The sequence below is a fragment of the Apiotrichum porosum genome (assembly GCF_003942205.1).
Source record: "Apiotrichum porosum strain DSM 27194 chromosome Unknown scaffold_3, whole genome shotgun sequence".
Lineage (NCBI taxonomy): Eukaryota > Fungi > Basidiomycota > Tremellomycetes > Trichosporonales > Trichosporonaceae > Apiotrichum > Apiotrichum porosum.
The window spans coordinates 863,733-883,839 of NW_021167110.1; the positions used below are offsets into that span (position 1 = coordinate 863,733).

At 59.9% G+C, this 20,107-nt stretch overlaps 10 protein-coding genes across 10 annotated transcripts; 5 read left to right on the forward strand and 5 right to left on the reverse strand.

Annotated features, from left to right (window-relative positions):
* Positions 1–495: 495 nt before the first annotated feature.
* EHS24_005918 (uncharacterized protein) lies at positions 496–1,501 on the reverse strand (the record flags this gene model as incomplete). The annotated part of the gene is made up of 4 exons (XM_028621394.1): positions 496–876; positions 929–1,090; positions 1,125–1,253; positions 1,424–1,501. The coding sequence occupies 4 exons, from the start codon at positions 1,499–1,501 to the stop codon at positions 496–498; spliced, it is 750 nt and encodes a 249-aa protein (XP_028477846.1).
* Positions 1,502–1,946: 445 nt separating this feature from the next.
* Positions 1,947–3,229, forward strand: EHS24_005919 (uncharacterized protein; the record flags this gene model as incomplete). Its single annotated transcript, XM_028621395.1, has 5 exons — positions 1,947–2,001; positions 2,057–2,077; positions 2,397–2,449; positions 2,534–2,637; positions 3,151–3,229. The coding sequence occupies 5 exons, from the start codon at positions 1,947–1,949 to the stop codon at positions 3,227–3,229; spliced, it is 312 nt and encodes a 103-aa protein (XP_028477847.1).
* Positions 3,230–3,498: 269 nt separating this feature from the next.
* ADA2 (Transcriptional adapter ada2) lies at positions 3,499–5,629 on the reverse strand (the record flags this gene model as incomplete). Its single annotated transcript, XM_028621396.1, has 4 exons — positions 3,499–4,305; positions 4,346–5,185; positions 5,232–5,368; positions 5,437–5,629. 4 exons carry the CDS (start codon positions 5,627–5,629, stop codon positions 3,499–3,501), a joined length of 1,977 nt encoding a protein of 658 aa, XP_028477848.1.
* Positions 5,630–7,529: 1,900 nt separating this feature from the next.
* Positions 7,530–9,034, forward strand: EHS24_005921 (uncharacterized protein; the record flags this gene model as incomplete). Its single annotated transcript, XM_028621397.1, has 2 exons — positions 7,530–7,766; positions 7,868–9,034. 2 exons carry the CDS (start codon positions 7,530–7,532, stop codon positions 9,032–9,034), a joined length of 1,404 nt encoding a protein of 467 aa, XP_028477849.1.
* A 172-nt stretch (positions 9,035–9,206) lies between these two features.
* RPS20 (40S ribosomal protein S20) lies at positions 9,207–9,699 on the reverse strand (the record flags this gene model as incomplete). The annotated part of the gene is made up of 2 exons (XM_028621398.1): positions 9,207–9,460; positions 9,600–9,699. 2 exons carry the CDS (start codon positions 9,697–9,699, stop codon positions 9,207–9,209), a joined length of 354 nt encoding a protein of 117 aa, XP_028477850.1.
* Positions 9,700–10,089: 390 nt separating this feature from the next.
* EHS24_005923 (uncharacterized protein) lies at positions 10,090–10,860 on the forward strand (the record flags this gene model as incomplete). The annotated part of the gene is made up of 4 exons (XM_028621399.1): positions 10,090–10,108; positions 10,254–10,477; positions 10,624–10,701; positions 10,831–10,860. The coding sequence occupies 4 exons, from the start codon at positions 10,090–10,092 to the stop codon at positions 10,858–10,860; spliced, it is 351 nt and encodes a 116-aa protein (XP_028477851.1).
* Positions 10,861–10,979: 119 nt separating this feature from the next.
* Positions 10,980–13,241, reverse strand: PFS2 (pre-mRNA cleavage and polyadenylation factor (CPF) complex subunit; the record flags this gene model as incomplete). Its single annotated transcript, XM_028621400.1, has 4 exons — positions 10,980–12,692; positions 12,735–12,839; positions 12,881–12,946; positions 12,999–13,241. The coding sequence occupies 4 exons, from the start codon at positions 13,239–13,241 to the stop codon at positions 10,980–10,982; spliced, it is 2,127 nt and encodes a 708-aa protein (XP_028477852.1).
* Positions 13,242–13,635: 394 nt separating this feature from the next.
* On the forward strand, positions 13,636–15,876 carry ABD1 (mRNA cap guanine-N7 methyltransferase; the record flags this gene model as incomplete). Its single annotated transcript, XM_028621401.1, has 4 exons — positions 13,636–15,061; positions 15,115–15,212; positions 15,265–15,793; positions 15,839–15,876. 4 exons carry the CDS (start codon positions 13,636–13,638, stop codon positions 15,874–15,876), a joined length of 2,091 nt encoding a protein of 696 aa, XP_028477853.1.
* Positions 15,877–16,183: 307 nt separating this feature from the next.
* Positions 16,184–18,006, reverse strand: EHS24_005926 (uncharacterized protein; the record flags this gene model as incomplete). The annotated part of the gene is made up of 4 exons (XM_028621402.1): positions 16,184–16,485; positions 16,530–16,826; positions 16,869–17,655; positions 17,773–18,006. The coding sequence occupies 4 exons, from the start codon at positions 18,004–18,006 to the stop codon at positions 16,184–16,186; spliced, it is 1,620 nt and encodes a 539-aa protein (XP_028477854.1).
* A 491-nt stretch (positions 18,007–18,497) lies between these two features.
* HAT1 (histone acetyltransferase 1) lies at positions 18,498–20,076 on the forward strand (the record flags this gene model as incomplete). The annotated part of the gene is made up of 8 exons (XM_028621403.1): positions 18,498–18,561; positions 18,616–18,746; positions 18,797–19,102; positions 19,175–19,296; positions 19,334–19,444; positions 19,483–19,526; positions 19,568–19,803; positions 19,852–20,076. The coding sequence occupies 8 exons, from the start codon at positions 18,498–18,500 to the stop codon at positions 20,074–20,076; spliced, it is 1,239 nt and encodes a 412-aa protein (XP_028477855.1).
* Between the last annotated feature and the right edge of the window lie 31 nt (positions 20,077–20,107).

The window sequence follows — 20,107 nt, forward strand, 5'->3', positions numbered from 1 at the left end:
AGCTCAGTAGCTCGGTAGTGCTAGGACGGGGGCATGTGAAAGCCAAGTTTGCGTCTGCTCACGCCTCTGTCTCGGGTCCGCTCCGAGCACACGACGTTGCATGTGGGTCCACCACATCGACGTTGACGATTTTATTCAATAACACCACACAAATGAACAACAATAACAAAAATACCGTTACGTAAGAGTAGATGTGATGGTCGGGCAGTCAATGTATGGCCCAGAGATGCACAATGGAACAAGTGGATTGGTTCAGTAACAGCAGAGGATGCTGAGACAGACGTAAGAGCATAGGATGCTGACACCAACGCCAGCGCTGTTCGGGGAGACACCGCCCTTGGCCAAGGAGCATCACCGAGTGGCACCGGACCGTTCTGGTGGCGGTTACATCTGCAACAAGGACACAACCAAATACAGACGAGAGAAGGGAAGATACAGTACGGAGGTCGTGCCGGTTACGCCGAGTCTATATACAAGCAGTCACACTTGGTCAATTCACAGGCCGAGCTTGATGCGCATCACCTCCACGCGCTCGCGATGCTCCGAGACGTCCTCGCCGGACAGCTCGGCACAGCGCGTGATGGCGAGGTGGACGAGGAGGTGGTCGGCGCGGTCGCGGGCTGGAAGACGCTCAAGAGCCTCGAGGTTGTCCTCAAGAAGCCAGTCCAGCCGGCGGCGAGGGTGGGCAACAGTGTTGCGCTCCTGAACCGCGTCGCGGCTAACCCGCGGGGCGACAGCCTCGAGCACATGCACGAGCTCGCTCTTGCCAAGGCCAAGGATCTCCGCCGGGTTCGCCACAAGAGGCGGCGAGGATGGCAGCTGCGATCGCTCGCCGCTCTTGAGGTCCTTGAGCGCGGTCTCGAGCGCGGTACGGATCTGCGTCGAGGACGTGTTAACAAAGAATAGTACCAGCCTGTCAGCGACCCACCACGGGCGATGGCGCAGTTGCCGCTTTCGGCCAACGACACAAGTGCTCCAAGAGAAGCGAGGCAACGTCAAGCGGGCGGAGCATGTCGAGGCGGCCAAGGGCGCGGTGGATTTGGCGCTGGTGATCGGCGAGCGCAGCCTCGACAGCGGAAAAGCGAGTTTGCTGGTGTTAGCCCATTCTCAGCTCCACTACACACCCATTGCTTCATGTCAAGAACAATAGGCGCGGCACGCGCGTCGCCGGCAAAGATGGTGTCGGGGGTCACCTTTGGCGCGGTGACGACCTGGACCGTCGGCGTGGTCGGCGGGTGACGACGGGGGTTGGGCTCGTGCGTTAGCTGAAAGGTGTCGCCTTTGAGGGTCGGGGAAGCTCCGCGCCGCACCACGCCCGTGTTGAGCGGACGGCGCAGAGGGGTGCGGGAGGCGAGGCAGAGCGTGGTGCGCATATTGGCGGGTTGCGGTTGGTGTGGCTTGATGATGGGGGTTGAGAACTCACCTTGCTCACCATGCTCACGAGGCGCTGCTCAACGTGCCAGGTCGCACGCACGCGCCCGGTGAATGCGGGATGAAGCATTGTGGCGACGATCGCGGTGATCACGGTGAAGGTGGCGAGGACGGTGGGTGAGGTGAGATGAAAGAGTCGAGGTGGCAGACACAGGTGCGTGAGGAAGGATGCAACAACAAAGGCGACATGGGGAGATGGGTCACGTGATCAAGATCTCGACGAGGTAACACACCGAGCACATAGAGCTGTGGTACTCTGGAGCAACGAAACAAGTGCCATGCTTTCGCAGAGGTAATCTCAGCTTCCAAGAGCTAGAGATCCAGTAAAACAATGTCAAAAGACGCAAACCAAGCTGCACAAGAGATCAAGAGACGTTGGGACCAGCACAACACATGACACACACAGTTGTCGCCCCCAAGTCCCGCCCGCGTCACCCGGGGCTAAAGCATGACGCGACCCTCGGCTCCTGAAATCATCTCGTGTCCACCAACCAACCAACCCACCCACCCACACCATGCCATCCATCGCAAGAGCCCTCGTCGTCGCGTCCGCCCTCCTCCTGTTGCATGGTACGCATAGACAGCGTCCCCTTGACCATGAACCGAGAGCTGACGCCCTGCACAGCCGCGTTTTCGGCGTATGAGCGTGAGTTTCGGCGGGAGGGATGAACCCACTCTTTCCATGTCGGCGGCGTGTCTCTCTCGACAACCCGCACCTGTCAAAGCTAGTCCACCTGCGTCCTGTCACTGTTTCAAAGGGCGACAAACGGACGCTGCAGTGCTGGTTGCTGGCTCTGCTCTGGCGAGGGACACCAGGCATGGCACACTGGACAGCTGGAGCGTTGCAGCTGGGAGCGGGTGTCCCACGCGACCGTGTCCGCCGCCGCGCTGCTCGAGGCCGTCACCCACACCACAAACGCTATCGCGCTCATGCGCATCTCGGAATCCACACTGACACGACACAGACCTGAGCACACTCAAGGCCCTCGGCCGCACCGCCACCTCGCTCCCCACATCGGTCAGTTGAGGGTAGAATGGTCACTCAACCGCCTTAGTTGTTGTTCTCCTGTGCTGACTATCCCCCCCCGGGCGCTTCATTCAGATTTCGCTCGAGGCTCTGGGCGCACTTGTACTCTTCCTCCCGGCCATCGCCCTGGCCACGCAGCCGCTCGAGGACGTGACGTACCGTGGAGAAATGGCCAAGCGGTGAGTCACGCCCGGTGGTCTTTGGAGGCCGAGGTCGGCGAGGTGGAGGGATTGGGATTGGGTTGGGTTGGGTTTGGACAGGACGAGCTGGCGCGTTGGGTGTTGGGGCATGGGAAGAAGCCAGGTGGGGCTGGGTGAGGCTAGATGTCCTTCCAGTAAGCCTCGAGGAGACGGACGGGACACCGCTACCGTGCTTTAGACGACTGCCGAGCGGAGGAAGGGCCCCTTGGTGTGCTCCCCAGCCATCGGCGACATCATGGCACAAGCACATGGTATTGCAATAGCAGTGCTACACGATCCAGGCATGTGGCCGTATGTGAACGTGTGGGCCGTTGTCTTCTAGTCCTACCTCGTCGTGCTCCTTGGTGTCTTCCTTCTTCCACCCCTGTTGTCCTCCTTTCCTTCCCAGATCCTGCCCTCCTGTCCTACATTCCACACACCACCACCCCCCCCGGCGCCCTCCATCTCCACCGTACCATGTTCGCAAGTCGCGTCCAGCGCTGACCCCCACAGCTCGCCAGACGACGCCGACGCCTGCGCGGGCTTTATGCGCCTCAGCGCCCGCGGCAAGGCTCTCTTCGGCGACAGGTAGACAAACCGCCGCCGCCTGCGTTCAGGTTCAGGTTACTTCATACTCCTCTCGTAATGCATGCTAGACTACTACGACTACATACTACTGCTTGAGGTCTCACCGGCGGCACACACACAGGACAGGCTATATAACCCTGTGTGCGTGTCGCGTCCCAAGACGATCGTTACTGCGGCTAAAAACAAGAAACCGTTCGCACTCCAGCTGTGGAGACGAGGGTAATGGGGTTGGGGGTTGGGGGTTTGAGGAGTGGGTGCAAGATGGGCCCCATCTCATGGGCCTCCGTTGGTGATACCGGCTGGCATGACGATGTTGTGGGTCATGGGGGACGGGAGGTTGGGTAATGGGCGGCCGGTTGTCACGTCAATGGCGACGCCGACGTGGTGACCCTCTTTGCCAGGACCCAGACCCTTGACGGTGGGGTCGTACATGAGCTTGAGGATGCCGTTGGCGACGAGGAAGTCGAAGATGCGACCCGACTTGTTGACGTCGATTTTCATCATCTTGCGCGCGTCGCGGCGCTTGAGCAGGCCCTTGCGACGCTCGTTTTCTCGCAGATATGTCTCCTTGATCATGAGATACGGCTTGGGAAGGACACGCAGTGTCGAGCAGAGGTTCTGCTCCTCGGCCGACAGCAGGTCGAGCGACGCCGCGTTGGCAAGGTTGAGTGGTGTTGGGGGTTTGCGGCCGCCGTGGCCAGGCACACGAGGGGTCGGGTCTCGGCTTCCACGGTCGTCGATCTTGGCGCCAGGTGGTGGAGTGCCATGCAGGAAACGATGCTGACCAGCGTTGATGCGGGCACCCGTGCGCATGACCTCGGTCTGCTCGCGGGCCTGCACTGGTCGGTAGCCGGCTCGTGCTGCTTTGGCAGTCTCGTACACCTCGACCTCGGCCGCAGTGGTGACGCCAACACGGCGGTACTCTTGCAGTTCTGCTATACGACGGCGCAGCTGCTGCTCGACAATCAGGCCCTCGATGAGAACCTCAAAGTCTTGTCCTGTTTGCAACTTGGCAAACACCTTGTAGCGTCCCACGAGCTCGCGCTCCTCCTTTGGTCGCTTGCGTTCGTTGGCAAGGATCTGGTTTGTTAGCTCAATGATCAGGCCATGGCCAGCTCACCCTCTTATGCTCTGTCAATGCGCGGTCAAAGATAATGTCCTTTGCCGACTCGCGCTTGTCGAGTTTACTAAAGTAGATGTCTAGCATGGCGAGCTTGATCTCCAGCTCGTCTTCGTCTTCGAGGTCCTGTGGTGGGTCGAGAATGACCTCGGCCTTGCGCTTTTTGGGGTTGTCTTCTTCTTCTTCTTCGTCCTCATCGTCGTCGTCTTCCTCCTCGACCTTGACCTTGACGTCGATGTCTTCCTTCTTGGGCTTGACGTCCTCGTCGCCGTCCTCGCCTTCCTCGTCTTCTTCCTCCTCCTCCTCCTCGACAGGCCGTGTGACCTTGGCCTGGGGCTGCTCGTCGCCACCATACTTGAAGACGAGGCCAAACTCCATGTCCTTGACGGTGAGTTCGGCTTCGTTTTCCAGCTCGTGCTCAAACTCGAGACGACCGGGCATAAAGCCGCCGACTTCGTGGTTGGTCGGTGCAGAGACTAATGGGGCCGTAGAGGCTGGCAACGCGTGTGGTTTGCGCATCTCCTCTATCCTTGCCTTCTTCTTCCTCTGGAAATCGTCCGTATCCACCACGATTCGTCGTGCCATGGGCGGCATGTAGATGCGGTACTGGTCGGGTGTGCCGTCAATGTCCATGTCGTCATCGCGCTTGCACTCGGGTCCATCGCCGACGCCCAGGTAGACTTCGAGGTAGTGCTTTTCGCACTCTTCTTTTGTTCTTGTGCCCACATGCTCGGCGACCTCGGCCCAGTTGCCAAGACCGTACTGGATCAGACCCGAGATGAGCAACAGCTCCTCGTCGGCCCCCCAGTCGGATGCAAAGATGGGATATGAATGTTGTTCCTGGACGAGTTAGCAGGCGGACTTCTTTCCTTCCCGCTCAACTCACGACGACCTTGTACGGGTGGTACGCCTTGTGACGCTGGACCTCTTTGCCTTCGCAAAAGCAGGAGGGACACAGGTCGACCTCCTCGCACTCCTTGGCGGCGCACTTGATGCGAACAGTATGGGTAATGTCGACTCCACCTGTGGAATGTGTGTCAACAATGGGCGATCATATGGGTGGCGACAATAACAACAACAAAAAAACTCACAGCTGTCGCAGGTGTACTTGACGCCTGGAGATGGGGTTAGTAAAGGCCTGCGGGGGTCCGACTCGACGGGCTCACCAGGTTCTGTCACTGCGAGCATGGTTAGCAACTTGAGGTATACCAGTAACCAAAGGGTACTCACCGACACGATCTTGTGTTTGGTCCGTAGCTCGGACCCGCCGTGAGTGACGGTCATGTTGTTGGTTGGTCTAAAACGACGTCTAGCTCGGGCCAGGCGTCACTCACACCCACTGTCTATGCGGAAGACAGCGACGGGCGGCAGTGACTGGGAAGGGCGGCGCCGAGGTAGTGGCCGTTGTGGGCGACGAGAAAGGATGAGACTGACGGAAGGAAGGACGCGCGTGCACGCGTGGCTCCTGCCGACGTGGGGTGGAGGTGGGGCGGAGGAAAGGGGGGGGGATGTGATGGTGGTGGTGAACGGAAGGAAAGAGGTGCGGGGGTCGCGCGATGTGCCCGGGGGCTGGCAGCAGCCGCGCGACGGGGCCGGGGGGTTTGGATAGCGACGACCGAGTGCGTGTTCCGCGCAAGGATGAGTGTTGATGCAATGTGGGATGAGGAGTCAAGGACTCTCGGGGGGAAGATGGTGATGGGGGACTGTAAGATGCCGAGTGACCGCGATACGGACGGACGGGGTGGAGCAACGGGGGCAGACCGACGACACGGTTGTGGGAGGGCCTGATCGAAGGGAATGTCTCGATTCGTAGGTCACGCGGCGGGCTCGTCGGGCGGCGTGACGGGGCGGTCCACGGGGTGACCGACGAGCACGAGTTTTGTGGTAGTGAGGGAGGGGGGGGGGGTGTGAGGTGTGTGGGTGTGCGCGAGTAGGAGGTGCGGTTTTGGTGGAGAGGAGGAGGAGGAGGTGGTTGGAGGATGGAGATGGAGGAGGAGGATGTGTCAACAACGAGGAGGGAAGGGGGGGAAGGCGAGGGAAGGCGTGTGTCTTCCCCGGTCCGTCCACGACGGCACACATTGTGCCCAGCCAGGGGTGCGCCATGCGGCCAGGCGGGGCGGCAGAGCCCAAGCACAACCGGTGTCGCGTGGGAGCGGACCCTTTTTTTTCATCGCCCATATAGTGACGGTGCCTGTCCAGCCTCCACACAGAGGGACCGCACTGACCGCCCGTGGCGCCCACGCGCGTTGCGCACACAATTCAATGTTCGCCCCCTCCTCCCCGTCCTTTTTTGCCATATGCGGCATTTCGGAGCAAATCGCCGCTTTCAGTCATGTATTTTGCTTCCGTTGGGCGTGTGATCGAGCCAGAGCCTGGGAGAGACATTATGCGAGATCCCCCATATGGCACAGAGGACGGAGGTTTCGGTGAGCGCTCTGGGGTGGACGCAGCTGTTGGCTGATGCATGGCTGAGGACGTCATGTTGTTGCTATTGTTGTTGTTGTTGACAGCAGCAAACAGCGTACTCTACCACAGATTTAACATCTCTACACAGTGTACATTCACACTACTAGTGATCCCGAGCGTATGGAACCGTCACAGGCTGGAAGCCTGGAGGACGAGGACAAGAGCACCTCATAAAGGCCGCTCGCAACTACCACACACATGCACACCGACCGCTTCCACACTCTCCTCACATCACGGACAGCGGCGTTGTTTCTCTTTGCCATCTCTCTCGTCCCCCTGCAACCGTCTCCTGTGGCCACGAACAAGCATACACTTTCCCAGTGTACATGCAAGGCGGGATGCTTACACCCAAGAACATACGGTCAAGACAACGATCGCAAGAACAACTCGCGAGGCCCACCACAGCCCACGCCCGTGCACTCTCCACACTGAGCCTCGATTCGAGATGTTGCTGAAGCAGAGAAACACAGGAGACCGAGTCATTGATCATCAGCCGACCTGGCACGGATGTACGATACAGGGTGCACGATGGCGGGGGGAAGACGCGACTCGGTCGGCCCGGTCCGGCGAGGCGGTCAACTGGACCATTGCTGGCTGGTCCCCTTTTACCGACCTCTGCATAGCCGCCAACTGCCGGCGGCTCCTCATAATATATATCCTCCCGCTTTCGCCCACCTTCTTTCTCACTTTGCTCAACCAGGCATCAACTAACACTACCATGGCACAAGTCTTTGACACCATCGTCCTCGGCGCAGGCTGGTCCGGCGCCGTCGCTGCCCGCGAGCTCGCCCGTGCCGGCCGCTCCGTTCTCGTCCTCGAGGCCCGCGACCGTATCGGCGGACGCGCGTCCACCTGGTCCACCCCTACTGGCGACAAGTTTGACCTCGGATGCGCCTGGATCCACGGCTACAACGAGGGCAACCCGGCGCGCGACATTGCCACGTCTCTCGGTGTCGTGAGTTGCTTGCCTGCTGACGTGACCCTTGCCCCAATCACGACGACCTCCACCTCCACCCTCCCCAACCCAACCGGTTGTTGCTGCGGCTGACGGAGCAGTCTGCTGGCCTCCCCAAGGCCGCACCTGGCATCATGTACGGTCCCGACGGCCCGCTCGCAAAGGAGACTGCTGCCACACTCTCGTCGTCTCTCGCTGCCGCCCAGGCCGCGTTCCGCACGCCTCACCCGGCTCCGGGACCCAACGTGTCCGTGGCAGACGCGCTCTTTGCGTCCGAGTCGCCCCTGACCGCCGCCGGCGTCGATGGCCAGCTCGCAAAGTCCTTTGCGCGCTCCCTCGAGGTCCCCTTTGGCACAAAGCTCGAGAACGTGTCGCTCCGCTGGAATGGTTGGGAGGGTACTCACAACTTTAGCGGCTCGGACGCTCTGCCCGTTGGTGGATACCAGGATATTGTGGGCAAGGTGCTTGCCGACGCCGAGGCTGCTGGTGCCCAGGTCCGTCTCAGCGAGCCCGCCACCCAGGTAGCCGATGGCGACAAGGATGTGACTGTCACCACGGCCTCGGGAGCCAAGTACTCTGCCCGTGCCGTCGTCTGCACCATCCCGCTGGGCGTGCTCCAGTCGCTCCCCGAGACCTTCTTCAACCCGCCTCTTGACGCCCGCCTCGCAGACGTTGTCAAGAACACCAACGTTGGCGTCCTCGAGAAGATTGTCCTCAACTATGACACGGCGTGGTGGCCCCAGGCCAACGAGCTGGGCTCGTACCTCTTCCTCCCGACCAAGTCGGAAGCGGACCTCACCCCGGCCTCTTCGCTCGCCGACGTGTTTGCATCGAGCACCTTCAACTCGAACAACTTTGCCGCTGGAAACCTGCCGGTCACCTCGCCCACTCTCGTGACCTACATCACCGACACGGTGGCACGTATCATCGTCACCCGCCCCGCCGACCAAGTCGCCGCGGCATTCCACGCCTTCCTCGAGTCGCGCTTCGGCACCAAGGGCCCCCAGCCCGCCGGGTTTGCAGTCACGTCGTGGCTCACCGACCCGCACGCGCGCGGCGCCACCACCACCCCCGTGGTCGTCAGCGCAAACGGCGAGCGGTCGCCCATGGACTACAAGGAGCTCTCACGGCCACAGTGGGCCGGCCGTCTGGGCTTTGCTGGCGAGCACACCGAGATGGAGAACCGCGGCAGTGTGGCCGGTGCCGTGCTCTCGGGCCAGCGCGAGGGCGAGCGTGTGGAGCGCCTCCTGAAGAAGCTTGGTGCGTAGGGTTGATAGATGGTAGATGTGGGAAGAGGGTTGTAATTTGAGTTCATGCAACAAGTCGCGCCAGCGCGGTCAGCGTCGCCCCCAACACGTCAGTCACTGGATCATAGAAGGGCAACAGGCAACAGGCAGCAGGCAGAACAAGTAAAAAGAGTAAGGGAGGTGCATATCGCATTTAAGCGGCAATGGTAACCTCAACCTCAACTCCGGGCTCGAGCGAGATCGAGGTGATCTGCTTGACGACCTCGGCCGACGAGGTGAGGTCGATGAGGCGCTTGTGGATGCGCATCTCGAAGCGGTCCCAGGTCTTGGAACCCTCACCACAGGGCGACTTGCGGGTGGTGTGCTTGAGGAACTTGGTGGGGAGGCGGACGGGGCCCTTGACGCGGAGGTCACGGTCCTTGGCGCGGTTGATGAGGTCCGCCGAGACTGGGGGAAAAAAGTCAGCCACAGTGCAGATGCAAGGTAGTCTGCATGCGACAGAAGACAAAAAGTGGAAGACTGTTGTTGTGTTGTACACCGTCTCCACTTCCACCTCCATCTCATGTCCTTGCGACGTTCTACTCACACTTCTCGAGGTTCTTCACGTTGCGCGAGGTGAGGGTGATGCGGATCTTGTGCACCTTGGGGGCGGCGCCAGCCTTCTCGAAGTCCTCCTTGGAAGCCATTTTTGATATTTCTTGATGTGTTGGTGGTGGAACCGGGCGACTTAGGACCAGTAGGTTTGAGTTCTCTTAAGGGGAGCTGGTCCAGGCAAAGTGACTCGGATGGAGAAAAAGCGAAAGAACCAATGAAGACCGTGAAATGTGTGCACCCCGCGCGTGGGCCAGTGCCCCAGGTGCGAGGCAAAGTTTGGTCGCACCGTGGGAAATTGCAACCAATACACGTCATTTGACGGTGCGGAACCAGAACAATCACCGGTGCCAAATATGACCTCCACCCCTTTCTAAATCTCCTCCATGCGCCAGAATTGGGAGACAAGGCATCTCCTAGTGACGTTTGCTTGACATCAACAACACCACATCTCGCCCACCATGGTCCGCCTGATCACGCACAACATGCTTGCGTGCCACGTGCGTGAGTATCACAGCTACATATAAGGCTACATCCGCCTTGTCCGACTCGTGCACTGCTGTTTCCTCGCCGTCCGCATGGACATGATGGCCCTCATGAACACGGCCCTCGGACCCGTGACAAGAACCGACTTGCTGACACCGTTTAGGCAACTGCACCAAGGACAACTTCCCCCTTGCGTTTGCGGACGTCGAGCTCGTCGTCAAGCCCGCCGAGGAGAACCTCGACTTCCTGCGACGCTTCCTGCCCAAGCTCGACTGGCGCGCGCTCGTCGACACCGCCCGCTCGCTCGGCGACACGGCCCTGCCCGACGACATGCCTGCCACATGGACCGACGAGCAGCTCCAAGCCCTGCACCACGTCCTTCTTGAGGTGGGTAATTGTGTGAAGCTGAGCTGTGGTGCCCCTGGGAGCATGGCGTGTGGAGGACTCCTAAACGGCCTCCTAAGCTGGCACCACCCTGGTGCCATCGGCAACTGAGCCAGCTACTTGTTCACAGCGCGATAGCTGACTTTCAGATCCACGTCGAGGAGGGCAAGATGATCTGCCGCGGATGTGGCCACGTCTACCCCATCCAGAACGGTATCCCAAATATGGTGAGTCGAAGAGCAGTCGAGTCGCTGCCAGATGTCGTCGCGCACGAGTCGGGGTCGAGCTATTATTTTGATGATCAGCTCTGGCGACCCTCTACATTTACGCAACTGCCCTCTTACTGACACTCCCAGCTCCTTGCCGAGCACGAGATCAGCCGCTAAACGGTCCATTCCTTGTAGATTATGCTCGAGAGTTCCGGTGTACCATGCATATTGACTGCCATCTACCAGCGCAGCACAGTTGTTGATGATGATGCACTGCTACATACATCCTACAGCACCTAGCGACGGCCATAGCCGCCGCCGCCACCACCACCACCTCGCGCGCCGTAGCCACCTCCCTGCTGCTGACCGTACCCTCCTCCTCCTTGTTGCTGGCCGTATCCTCCTCCCTGGGCGCCCTGGCTTCCTTGCTGCTGGCCGTATCCTCCTCCTTGACCGCCTTGTTGGCCTTGGCCTTGGCCATACCCGCCCTGGCCTGGCGCGCCGCGACCGTATCCACCTTGACCTTGGCCGCCTTGGCCATAGCCATTCTGCTGGTTGCCAAAGCCGCCCTGGGCACCGGCGCCGCCTCCCTGCTGCTGCTGCTGCCCATAACCACCGCCATCGCGCTGGTTATCCCGGCCGTAACCGCCCGCACCGCCTGGCGGGCCGGCCTGGGGTCGCCGCCACCTGTCGCCTGGAGCTCCGCCGCCGCCGCCTCCAGCAGCCGCTCCACCGGCGTATCCGCCTGCACCGGGTGGCGGGCGCATCATGTCGTCGCCGCCGTGGTGCGCGCCCTGGCCCCATCGGCGCTGAGGCCCTGGAGGCATGTGGTTGGCATTGCGAGGCGGGCCGCCGCTGCCACCAAGGCCGGGCGGAGCACCTCCTGGACCAGGACCGCCGAGGCCCGGTGGCCCAGATCCCGTACGCGGGCTGGCACCGCCGCCGAGACCGGGTAAGCCGCCTGGACGGACACTGGGAGGAAGAGGAGGCTTGGCATTGGCACCGCCGGACAGGCCGGGGAGGCCAGGCAGACCAGGCAGGCCGCCCTCGTCGTCGCGGGTGGGCAGGTTGGGCCACTTGGACGGCTGGCTCTCCTCGCGCTCCTTTTCGGCGCGGTAGGCTCCTTCCTCGCCGAGATGGTATCGGTCAATCTCGTGGCCGCCCACGGGACGGGCACGACTCCAGAAACGCGCGGTGAAGTCCTTGGAGCCCGAGCAGAGGATGTGGCCCAAGGGGTGGAAGGAGAGGGAGAAGACGGCGTCGTCGTGCGCGGCCTCCATCATGGTCACAGGCTTGGACATGTCGGGCGCCAGCAGAGACCAGTAGGCGATGGAACCGGCGGCGTCGCCCGAGGCGAGGACAGAGTGGTGGATGGGGTGCCACTCGAGACAGTTGATCTCCTTTGTATGGCCCTTCAAGGCCTCGAGCTCGCGGAACGTTCGAATGTCAAAGAGGCGAATGAGGCCGTCACCACCTGCCGTGGCGACAATGTGGCCCTCGGGGTTCCACTGGCACGAGTTGATGACTGCCTTGTGCGAGTGGAGAGTGGACAGTTCCTTGCCTGTGCGGGGGTCCCAGAACTTGACCAGCATGTCCTTGGATCCCGAGACCACAAGACCCTTTGTAGGATGCCAGTCGACGCAACGCACGTCCCAACCGTGGCCCGAGAGCTCGCGCTCAGCGGACGCCGCACGATAGTTCCAAATCTTGACCAGACCGTCGTCACCGCCGGTCACGAAGCGTTCGTCATTGGGACTCCACGCCACGCCGTGACATGCTTCACGGTGGCCCTGGAAACCGTGGATGTTGGTCAGGTGCGGTGTAAAGTACTTGATCCAGCCCGACTTGTCGGTCGAAACGAGAGCCTGGCCATTGTGCGAGTAGGACATGTGACGGATGGAATCGTCGTGCACCTGCGTGATCGACTCGTAGTTGAACGAAGCGCCGTTCCAAAGCGTAAACTGACCCTTGTCATTTCCGGTGAGCAAACGGCGCGCATCTGGTGTCCACTGGGAGGGGGGTCAGACACAAATCAACGGGCAAAACCCTACCTTGACCACTCGCGTTGGCGACCGCTCCTTGTTGATGGACGTATGGACAAAGTAATCGCAGACGGACGTTGACGGGTTGCTGATGAGGCCCGCAGGTGGAAGGAGCTGGACAGGTTAGATACCATGGAGTCGTCCCCTGCACTCACGTTGATGATGTCGCTGGGGTTGGGGTGTATTGGCGGCCGGTACTGCACGCCTCGCATCTTGCCCATCTAGCCGGTCAGGAATCGTGCTCTCCCCGTCAGTATCACAACCCAGACTTACAATGCGCAGCTTTTGCACACCACCCATGTAGTCGACTGTCCTGCGGGGCTTGTACTTGCGGTTGCCGCGCGAGTCGCCGGGGGGACGAGTGACGGCAGCCTGGTATGCCGCCTGTTCGAGGACCTCCTCATTGTCTGGATGGTTGGGCTCGAGGTAGCGTTTCGGGGACCACGTCTCCTGGCTGTTGTTGGACGGCTGCCTCGATGGTCCGGCTGCTGGCGCGAGGGCGGTGGTGGTGGCCATCGTGATGTGGAGATGATGGTGACGATGGACTGCAGAAGGAGTAAGTTGGTTGCGTCAATCCATCATAGTGTGTCTTCGGGTGGAGATACGACGGAACCAAATTTGCCAATGGGTCAGTTTAACGCCGTGTGCTGTTGACCTCTTGGGCCCATCCATCTTTGTCTTGACAACATCCATCAACCGCATCCTATCCATATCCCCACCACACAGCGCAAACAATGGTCATTACAGGCCGCAAGAGGCATTGAATCATTTCCATCCCACACCACAGCCATTCAATGGCAAAGCACGTGTCGACCTTGAACAGAGTTTGTCGCGCGAATCTATCCAATCTTTCTCCCTCAACTACAGCGCTTCCCCTCCGGCGGCGTCTTCAAAAAAAACAACAACAACAATGGTCTACGACCCCATCCGGGACTGCGACATCCCGTCCCCGGCCATCTCGCGCCGTCCTTCGCAATGGGATACGCCGGCCCCACCAGTACCCCCAGCATTTGCCGACGCCCCGACCGCCGCGCGCCCCGTCAGCGCGGTCAGCGGCGCGGGCTCCCTCCGATCCCTCCTTAACGACGATGGCGACGTTGGCTCGCGCCGCGGTTCAGACATGACAGTCTCATCGCATGACGAGGAAGGTGGAAACCGCCCCAACATCTCCAAACTCCTCAATGAGACGCCGCCCTTGGTCCGTACTGCGAGCACGTCGTCGGCGCGCGATCCATCCTCACCTCGCCACTCCTCCCCGAGCATGAGCCTCCACCCTTCAAGTGCAGTGCCAGCGCAGCGCACATCGCGGTCGCCCATGATGATCAACCAGATCTTGAGCTCCCCATCGACCACCATGGGCCATTCGTACGACCATTACGCGACTCCGGGTAGCGCATATGGTGGTGGTCCGTCCTCGCGTCGTTCGTCGATGGACACTACTCGCCCAATGCCCCCTCCTCCAGAGCCCATCCGTACCACCGACCTTTACAATACGCCTGGGTCCCATAGCGCACCCCTCCGCTCCCCGAGCGCAAGCGTTTCGCCTCGCAGCCAGGCCGCGCACCTTCCACGTCCTGGATCGTCGCGTCCGACCTCGTCCAGAAGCGCCAGTGCGTCCACGCCCTTTGCAGCCGTGCACCCCGCTACTGCGTCGCCCGAATCGTCGACGCGCCGCCTCTCGGAGGACCACGGGTCGATCGTAGCACCGAACAGGATAGCCTATCAGCCTGCGCAGCCGAGCAATTCGGCCACCATCCAGTATCCCATTAGCGCCGACGAGCTTGCGAGCCTTCGTGCCGATGCTTACCACAACAACCCCCTCCGTCGCCGTGGCCGTCGCACGGTTCCCCCTTCTTGGTCCGCGCCGTCCCCTAGAAACAGCGTGAGCGGCCTCGAGCCAGTGAACGAGTACGAGGCCGGACCGTCGTACAGCGGCGGCCCACCATCGCGCAGGGGCTCGACTGCCAGCGCCACCGCCGATATTCGGCCACCGCCCCCGCCCCGTGAAGATAGCTGGAGTAACAAACGGGGACTCGACGAGGCTGTCTATGACGACCGCAGCGCACCGCGGAGACGGACAGATAACTACACGGGCAAGGCGGCCGAGGTTGCCTCGCACTACAACATGCGCCCCGACGTCGGCGTCGAACACCGCGAGTACTCGCCCATTATTGGACTGAAAAAGTTTAACAACTGGGTAAAGTCGGTCCTCATTGGCAAGTTTGCCTTCCGCGAACGCGGCCAGCCTGGCGCCAAGGTCATGGACATTGGATGCGGCAAAGGCGGCGACCTGATGAAATGGAAGCAGGCGCGCATCGAGCTATACGTCGCGATGGGTGCGTATTTTCTGCTGTTGTTTATTTGTCTGCTACAGAGCTAACTGAAACAGATATTGCTGCCACGTCCGTCGACCAGGCGCGCGGCCGCTACAACGACTTGCGTGGTCACAAGTTTGACGCGTACTTTTACCCCCACGACTGCTATGGCGTGAGTTGTTACAGAGGGTATGCTGAACCGCCAACTGACAAGCACTCCACAGAAATCCATCAACGAGGTCCTTCCCAACCACCTTCAACGGCCAATGTACGACAACGTCACCATGCAGTTCTGCATGCACTACGCGTTCGAGTCGGCGTCCAAGGCGCGCATGATGATGGAGAATGTCTCGCGCTACCTGCGCCGCGGCGGTGTGTTTATCGGCACCATCCCCAACTCGCAGCTTCTCCTCGAGCGCCTCGACGAGGTCCCTGAAGGCGAGGCGTTGCAATATGGCAACTCGTGCTACTCGGTCGCCTTCAACGAGCGTAGGCACAAGGGCCTCTACGGCCACGAGTACCGCTTCTACCTGCAAGACGCCGTCGAAGATGTGCCCGAATACATTGTCGACTGGGACAACTTTGTCAACCTCGCCCGCGAGTATGGCCTCGAGCTCATCTATCGCAAGACGTTCAACGATGTGCTCCAGGAAGAACAGGGCAGTCGTGATTTCGGACCCTTGCTTGGCAAGATGGGCGTCATCAACCAACATGGCGAGAGTGCCATGGACAGCGACCAGTGGGAGGCAGCAAGTGAGTCCAGCCCCCAGTTCTAGGACACAAGCTGACATTCATCAGACCTGTATATGGCCTTTGCGTTCGAGAAGACGCGTTGATTTTCTTGACATATACAGATCGGACAGACGGAGCCAGAGAGAGAGAGAGAGCGAGCGAGAGACGGAGACTAGTTGGCGTGGCCAAGGTTGGCCCGCATTTGAACATTGATTTGGGGCTGTATATGGCGCTATAGGCAGTGCATGACAGCATTCTATGTGTACAGTATTGCGCAAGCGTTTTGCGTGCGGTGCGTAGAGCTTTTGTTTTGGGGTGCGGCAATGCACTGGTGGGGGGGATGCAAAATGAGCGACGTGATGGAGACGCAATGCGGGGGTAGTCGAGACACAAATGAGTGGGTTCTAAGGTCTAGGCCCTGGGAGTTGACAAGTCGCGCCTCTCCCAGACCTGAATGACAGTCTCGCCGAGGAAGACCATCTCCTTGCGCACCTCCTCGACGCGAAGGTCCTGCATCTCAAACCACTTTTCGTCGTCGCCGCCACCGCGTCCGCACCGCTGGTGGATCTTCCATGTCGTCTGGCCCTCTTCCGAGGCATCACGCTTGCCCGACTGGCCACCCGAAGTAGTAGACGCCACGGTCGTGTCAATGGTAACGTTCGAGAGCAGGTCGTATGCCGTGTATATGGGGTCCGATGGCTTGGGGTCCACGTCTGCAAGAGTTAGCGGTGAGATGAGTAGAATTGCGTCAACTCACAAGGACCCATTTCCACGCCACGCATGGGAAAGTTGACAATGGTGGGGTTCTTCTCCTCGACAAAGTTGTTCTTGGTGAAACGCTTAATGTGGAGAATAACGTAGGGAGGGAGTGCGCTGAGGTGGTGGCGCTTGAGCGTGGGGCCAAACTCCTGCGTCGTCTTGCCGTCAAACTTGGCAAGAATGGTCGAAAGAGCAACCTGGGGGATGATCTTCTTTTCATTCAGATCTTGGAACAAGGGCGTGGGAGGCAGGTCAAGGGCGAGGAAGAGGAAAGGAGACGAGACTGTCTGGATTTCTGAAGGGTTAGCACCTGGCACAACGCCGCCTAATAACCCACCTCTTGAAAGATCAAACACAGGACGAGAGTAGTCCTTGTGGATGATGACCTGCTGGGTCTCGATCTGGACTTTGCCCTGGAAGGTCGAGTAGATGATGCTCGAGTTGCGCTTCTTGGAGCCACCCAGGTCGCGGTGCAGGGTGTTGACGAGCCATCCCAGGAACTCGACGGGGTCTCCTTGCTCGGTCGTCTTGAACTTGCCATTACTGCGCTTAGTGACCTCTTGGAAAAAGTCGTGGGGCGACACCTGAGCCTTGAACAAGCGCGGGTTCCACAAACGACGACACAGTGTGGCAAGACGGGACACGAGCTCGGTGGGGCGTGCGGCTTCTTGGAGCTGTGGTGTGTTGGGGTTGAGGAGGTAGTCACGCATGGGAGGGACATGCAGCAGCATCTGGACAATGACGTTGAGGTAGTCGTTCTTCTTGATGTTGTTCATGCCGATGAATCCCGGAATGTAAGGTGTCTGCGTGAGGGTGTAGCTGGGCGAACGGAGGTCGGACAGCTTTGCCAGCGACGCCACATCGTACCGAGGGTTGAGGACCGCAAGAACGTCCTTGAGGGACGGGTCGGAGACGAGGTATCCCTCTGGCAAAACATAGAACTTTTCAGTCTCGAGGTTGAGCCACACGCGGTGGTTGTCGCCCACAGCGTGGCGGTACGCCCACGATCCACGTCCGCGGCCTTGGAAGTACTTTCCACACACGAGACACGCGTAGACGTTGATGGTGGACAGCGACTTTGAGCACAGACGCTCAAAGTCAAAGTCAAGGTTGCTACGCGACACCTGTGACGTTAGCGGAGTGTAACAACGAGCAGCTGCTGGCTGTCGGCGAGCAGGATCCATCGAAGCTTGCGGATGCACTCTGGACACCCGCTGGACACCAGTACGCGCTGTACTCACAGTATCAAGGTACATGTCTCGGCGGGCCACGTCCTCCTCCTCTTTCACGGGCTCGGGCTGCTCCTCCTCGTCCTCGCTCTCGTCCTCAATGGGCGGCTCTTGCGATTCGGCGCCGTTCAAATGCCCATTGACGCGCGAGCTGGATGGGCCAGATGGGGAGGACAGGGCGGCAGGAAGCTCAGCGTCGAGTTTTGGTCTCTTGGCCGCTGGCGGGGAGATGGGTGGCGATGGCATGGGAGTCGTCGGTGATGGACAGACTGTGTGGGCAAGGGTGGGGGGTTTGGAGATTCGGTTCACCGGGCGCCGGTACTGGATGCTGATGGGTGCGCGAAATGGATGTCCCGGGGATGTGAATGTGATGAGCTGGAGGAAAGATACTTTGATGTGATCCGACTCGCAGTCGTATGGGGCAGCTGGATGAGGCAGGGGTGTGGTGGATGACGGAGAGTGGTTTGTCGCTGCCAATAAGGTCGTCTCCGCTATTGATGCGCTCTCTGTGACAGACCCACACCCCGGCCCCCATCATCATGGTCCTGGCGCATTTGATCCCGTCTCGCGCGTCCACTTCTCCCGCACGTGGTCGCCGCTGATAATTAGATTCCGCGCCTTCCCTCCCTCCCAGCCGTCGCGGTCATGGAGGGGATTCATGTCGTCGTCTTGTTACGCGACGCGTTCAGCGACAACACCTTTTACCGCATCCACCCCATTTCTCCCCGTCTCTCAGGATGAGTGGGCACGACGAAGAGTACTGGGTTTCAGACTCTAACGAGGCCATGAGCCTCCAGTTGAGTAAGTCACGGATGCCCGCTTCGTTCCCCTATGCACCAGCTCACACCCAAACAGTTCGCTCGCAGGAAGACGCCGACGCGCTTGGCGACGATGATGTCGCGATCCAGCCATTCAACCCTACCTTTACCTACCCCATCTTTGGCGAGAGCGAGAAGATCTTTGGATACCACAACCTGGACATCAAGGTGGGTGCTTCTGGGCTCTATGGCTCGAGCTTGCTGACCATTGTTTACAGCTTCACTACGCCTCTGGCAGCCTCAAGCAGTTTCTGCAGATTACCCACGACGAGGTCATCAAGTCTACCGACACTCCCCCCGACCCCATCGAGGAGACCCTCTTCCGGTTCATCCCCGCCGACTATACCAAGTCGGAGGTTGCCTTTGACGCTGTTGTGGAAGCCGATGCCGACCACTTCAAGCCTCTGGGCGACAAGATTGCGTCGTACACTCGTGCCAGCGCGAGTGGAAAGGGCAAGGGAAAGGCCAATGGTGCAGCACCATCTGAGGATTCCGACGACGCGGTCGTCTACGAGATGTACAAGGTGAGTACAAGGCCGCCGCAGGGGTTGGGGCGCACGTAGCGGGTTATGTACGAACAGCCTTTGACACCGCAGACCAAATGGGACACACCAGGCTTCCGCGAATACCACCGCAGGATGCAGATCTTTATCCTCTTCTTCATTGAGGGTGGAAGCTACGTTCAAGAGGACGAGGAGGCGTGGGAGTTTATCACCTTGTGAGTTACTTCAATCCCGTCCCTGCTAACTCCCCAGGTTTGAGCGCCGCAAGCGTCCAAACTCTGACGTCTACACGTACCACTTTATCGGGTACACCTCCTTGTATCCTTTCTGGTGCTTCCCAGACAAGGTCCGACTCCGTCTAAGGTGGGTAACTGAAACGCATTGGCTACTAACCCACGCAGCCAGTTTGTCATCCTCCCGCCTTACCAGAACCTTGGCCACGGATGTGGGTACACTTCACTATGGTAGGATGTACTAACCTGCCAGCGCACCTCTACTCGGCCCTTTTCGAGCACATGCTTTCGCGCGACGAGGTCGCAGAGCTCACTGTCGAGGACCCCGCCGAGGCATTCGAGGATCTCCGTGATCGCAACGACCTTCGTTTCCTCGTCAAGGAAGGTGTCCCTGATGACGCCAACTTCCTGACTGGTGTTGGGATCGAGTCTCGTGGCGAGAGGGCAGCCTGGGAAGCTGCTCTGCGGAAGAAGTACAAGATTGCCCAGGTCAGTTGTACAACTTGGGTTGCCGTACTAAGCTGACACCCCTTGCAGCGCCAGTTTGACCGCCTGCTCGAGCTCCTCCTGTTGCGTCAACTGGACCGCAAAAACGCGGCGGCTGTCAAAGCATACCGCCTGCACGTCAAGGCCCGTCTGTACCGCTTCAACTACGAGATGCTCTCGCAGCTCACTCCCGATGAGCGCAAAGACGCACTCGCCAAAACCTACGACACTGTCGTGGAAGACTATGACCGTCTTCTCAAGATGACTTTCCACTGAGCGATAGAGAACCAACAGACAGAGACAGAGA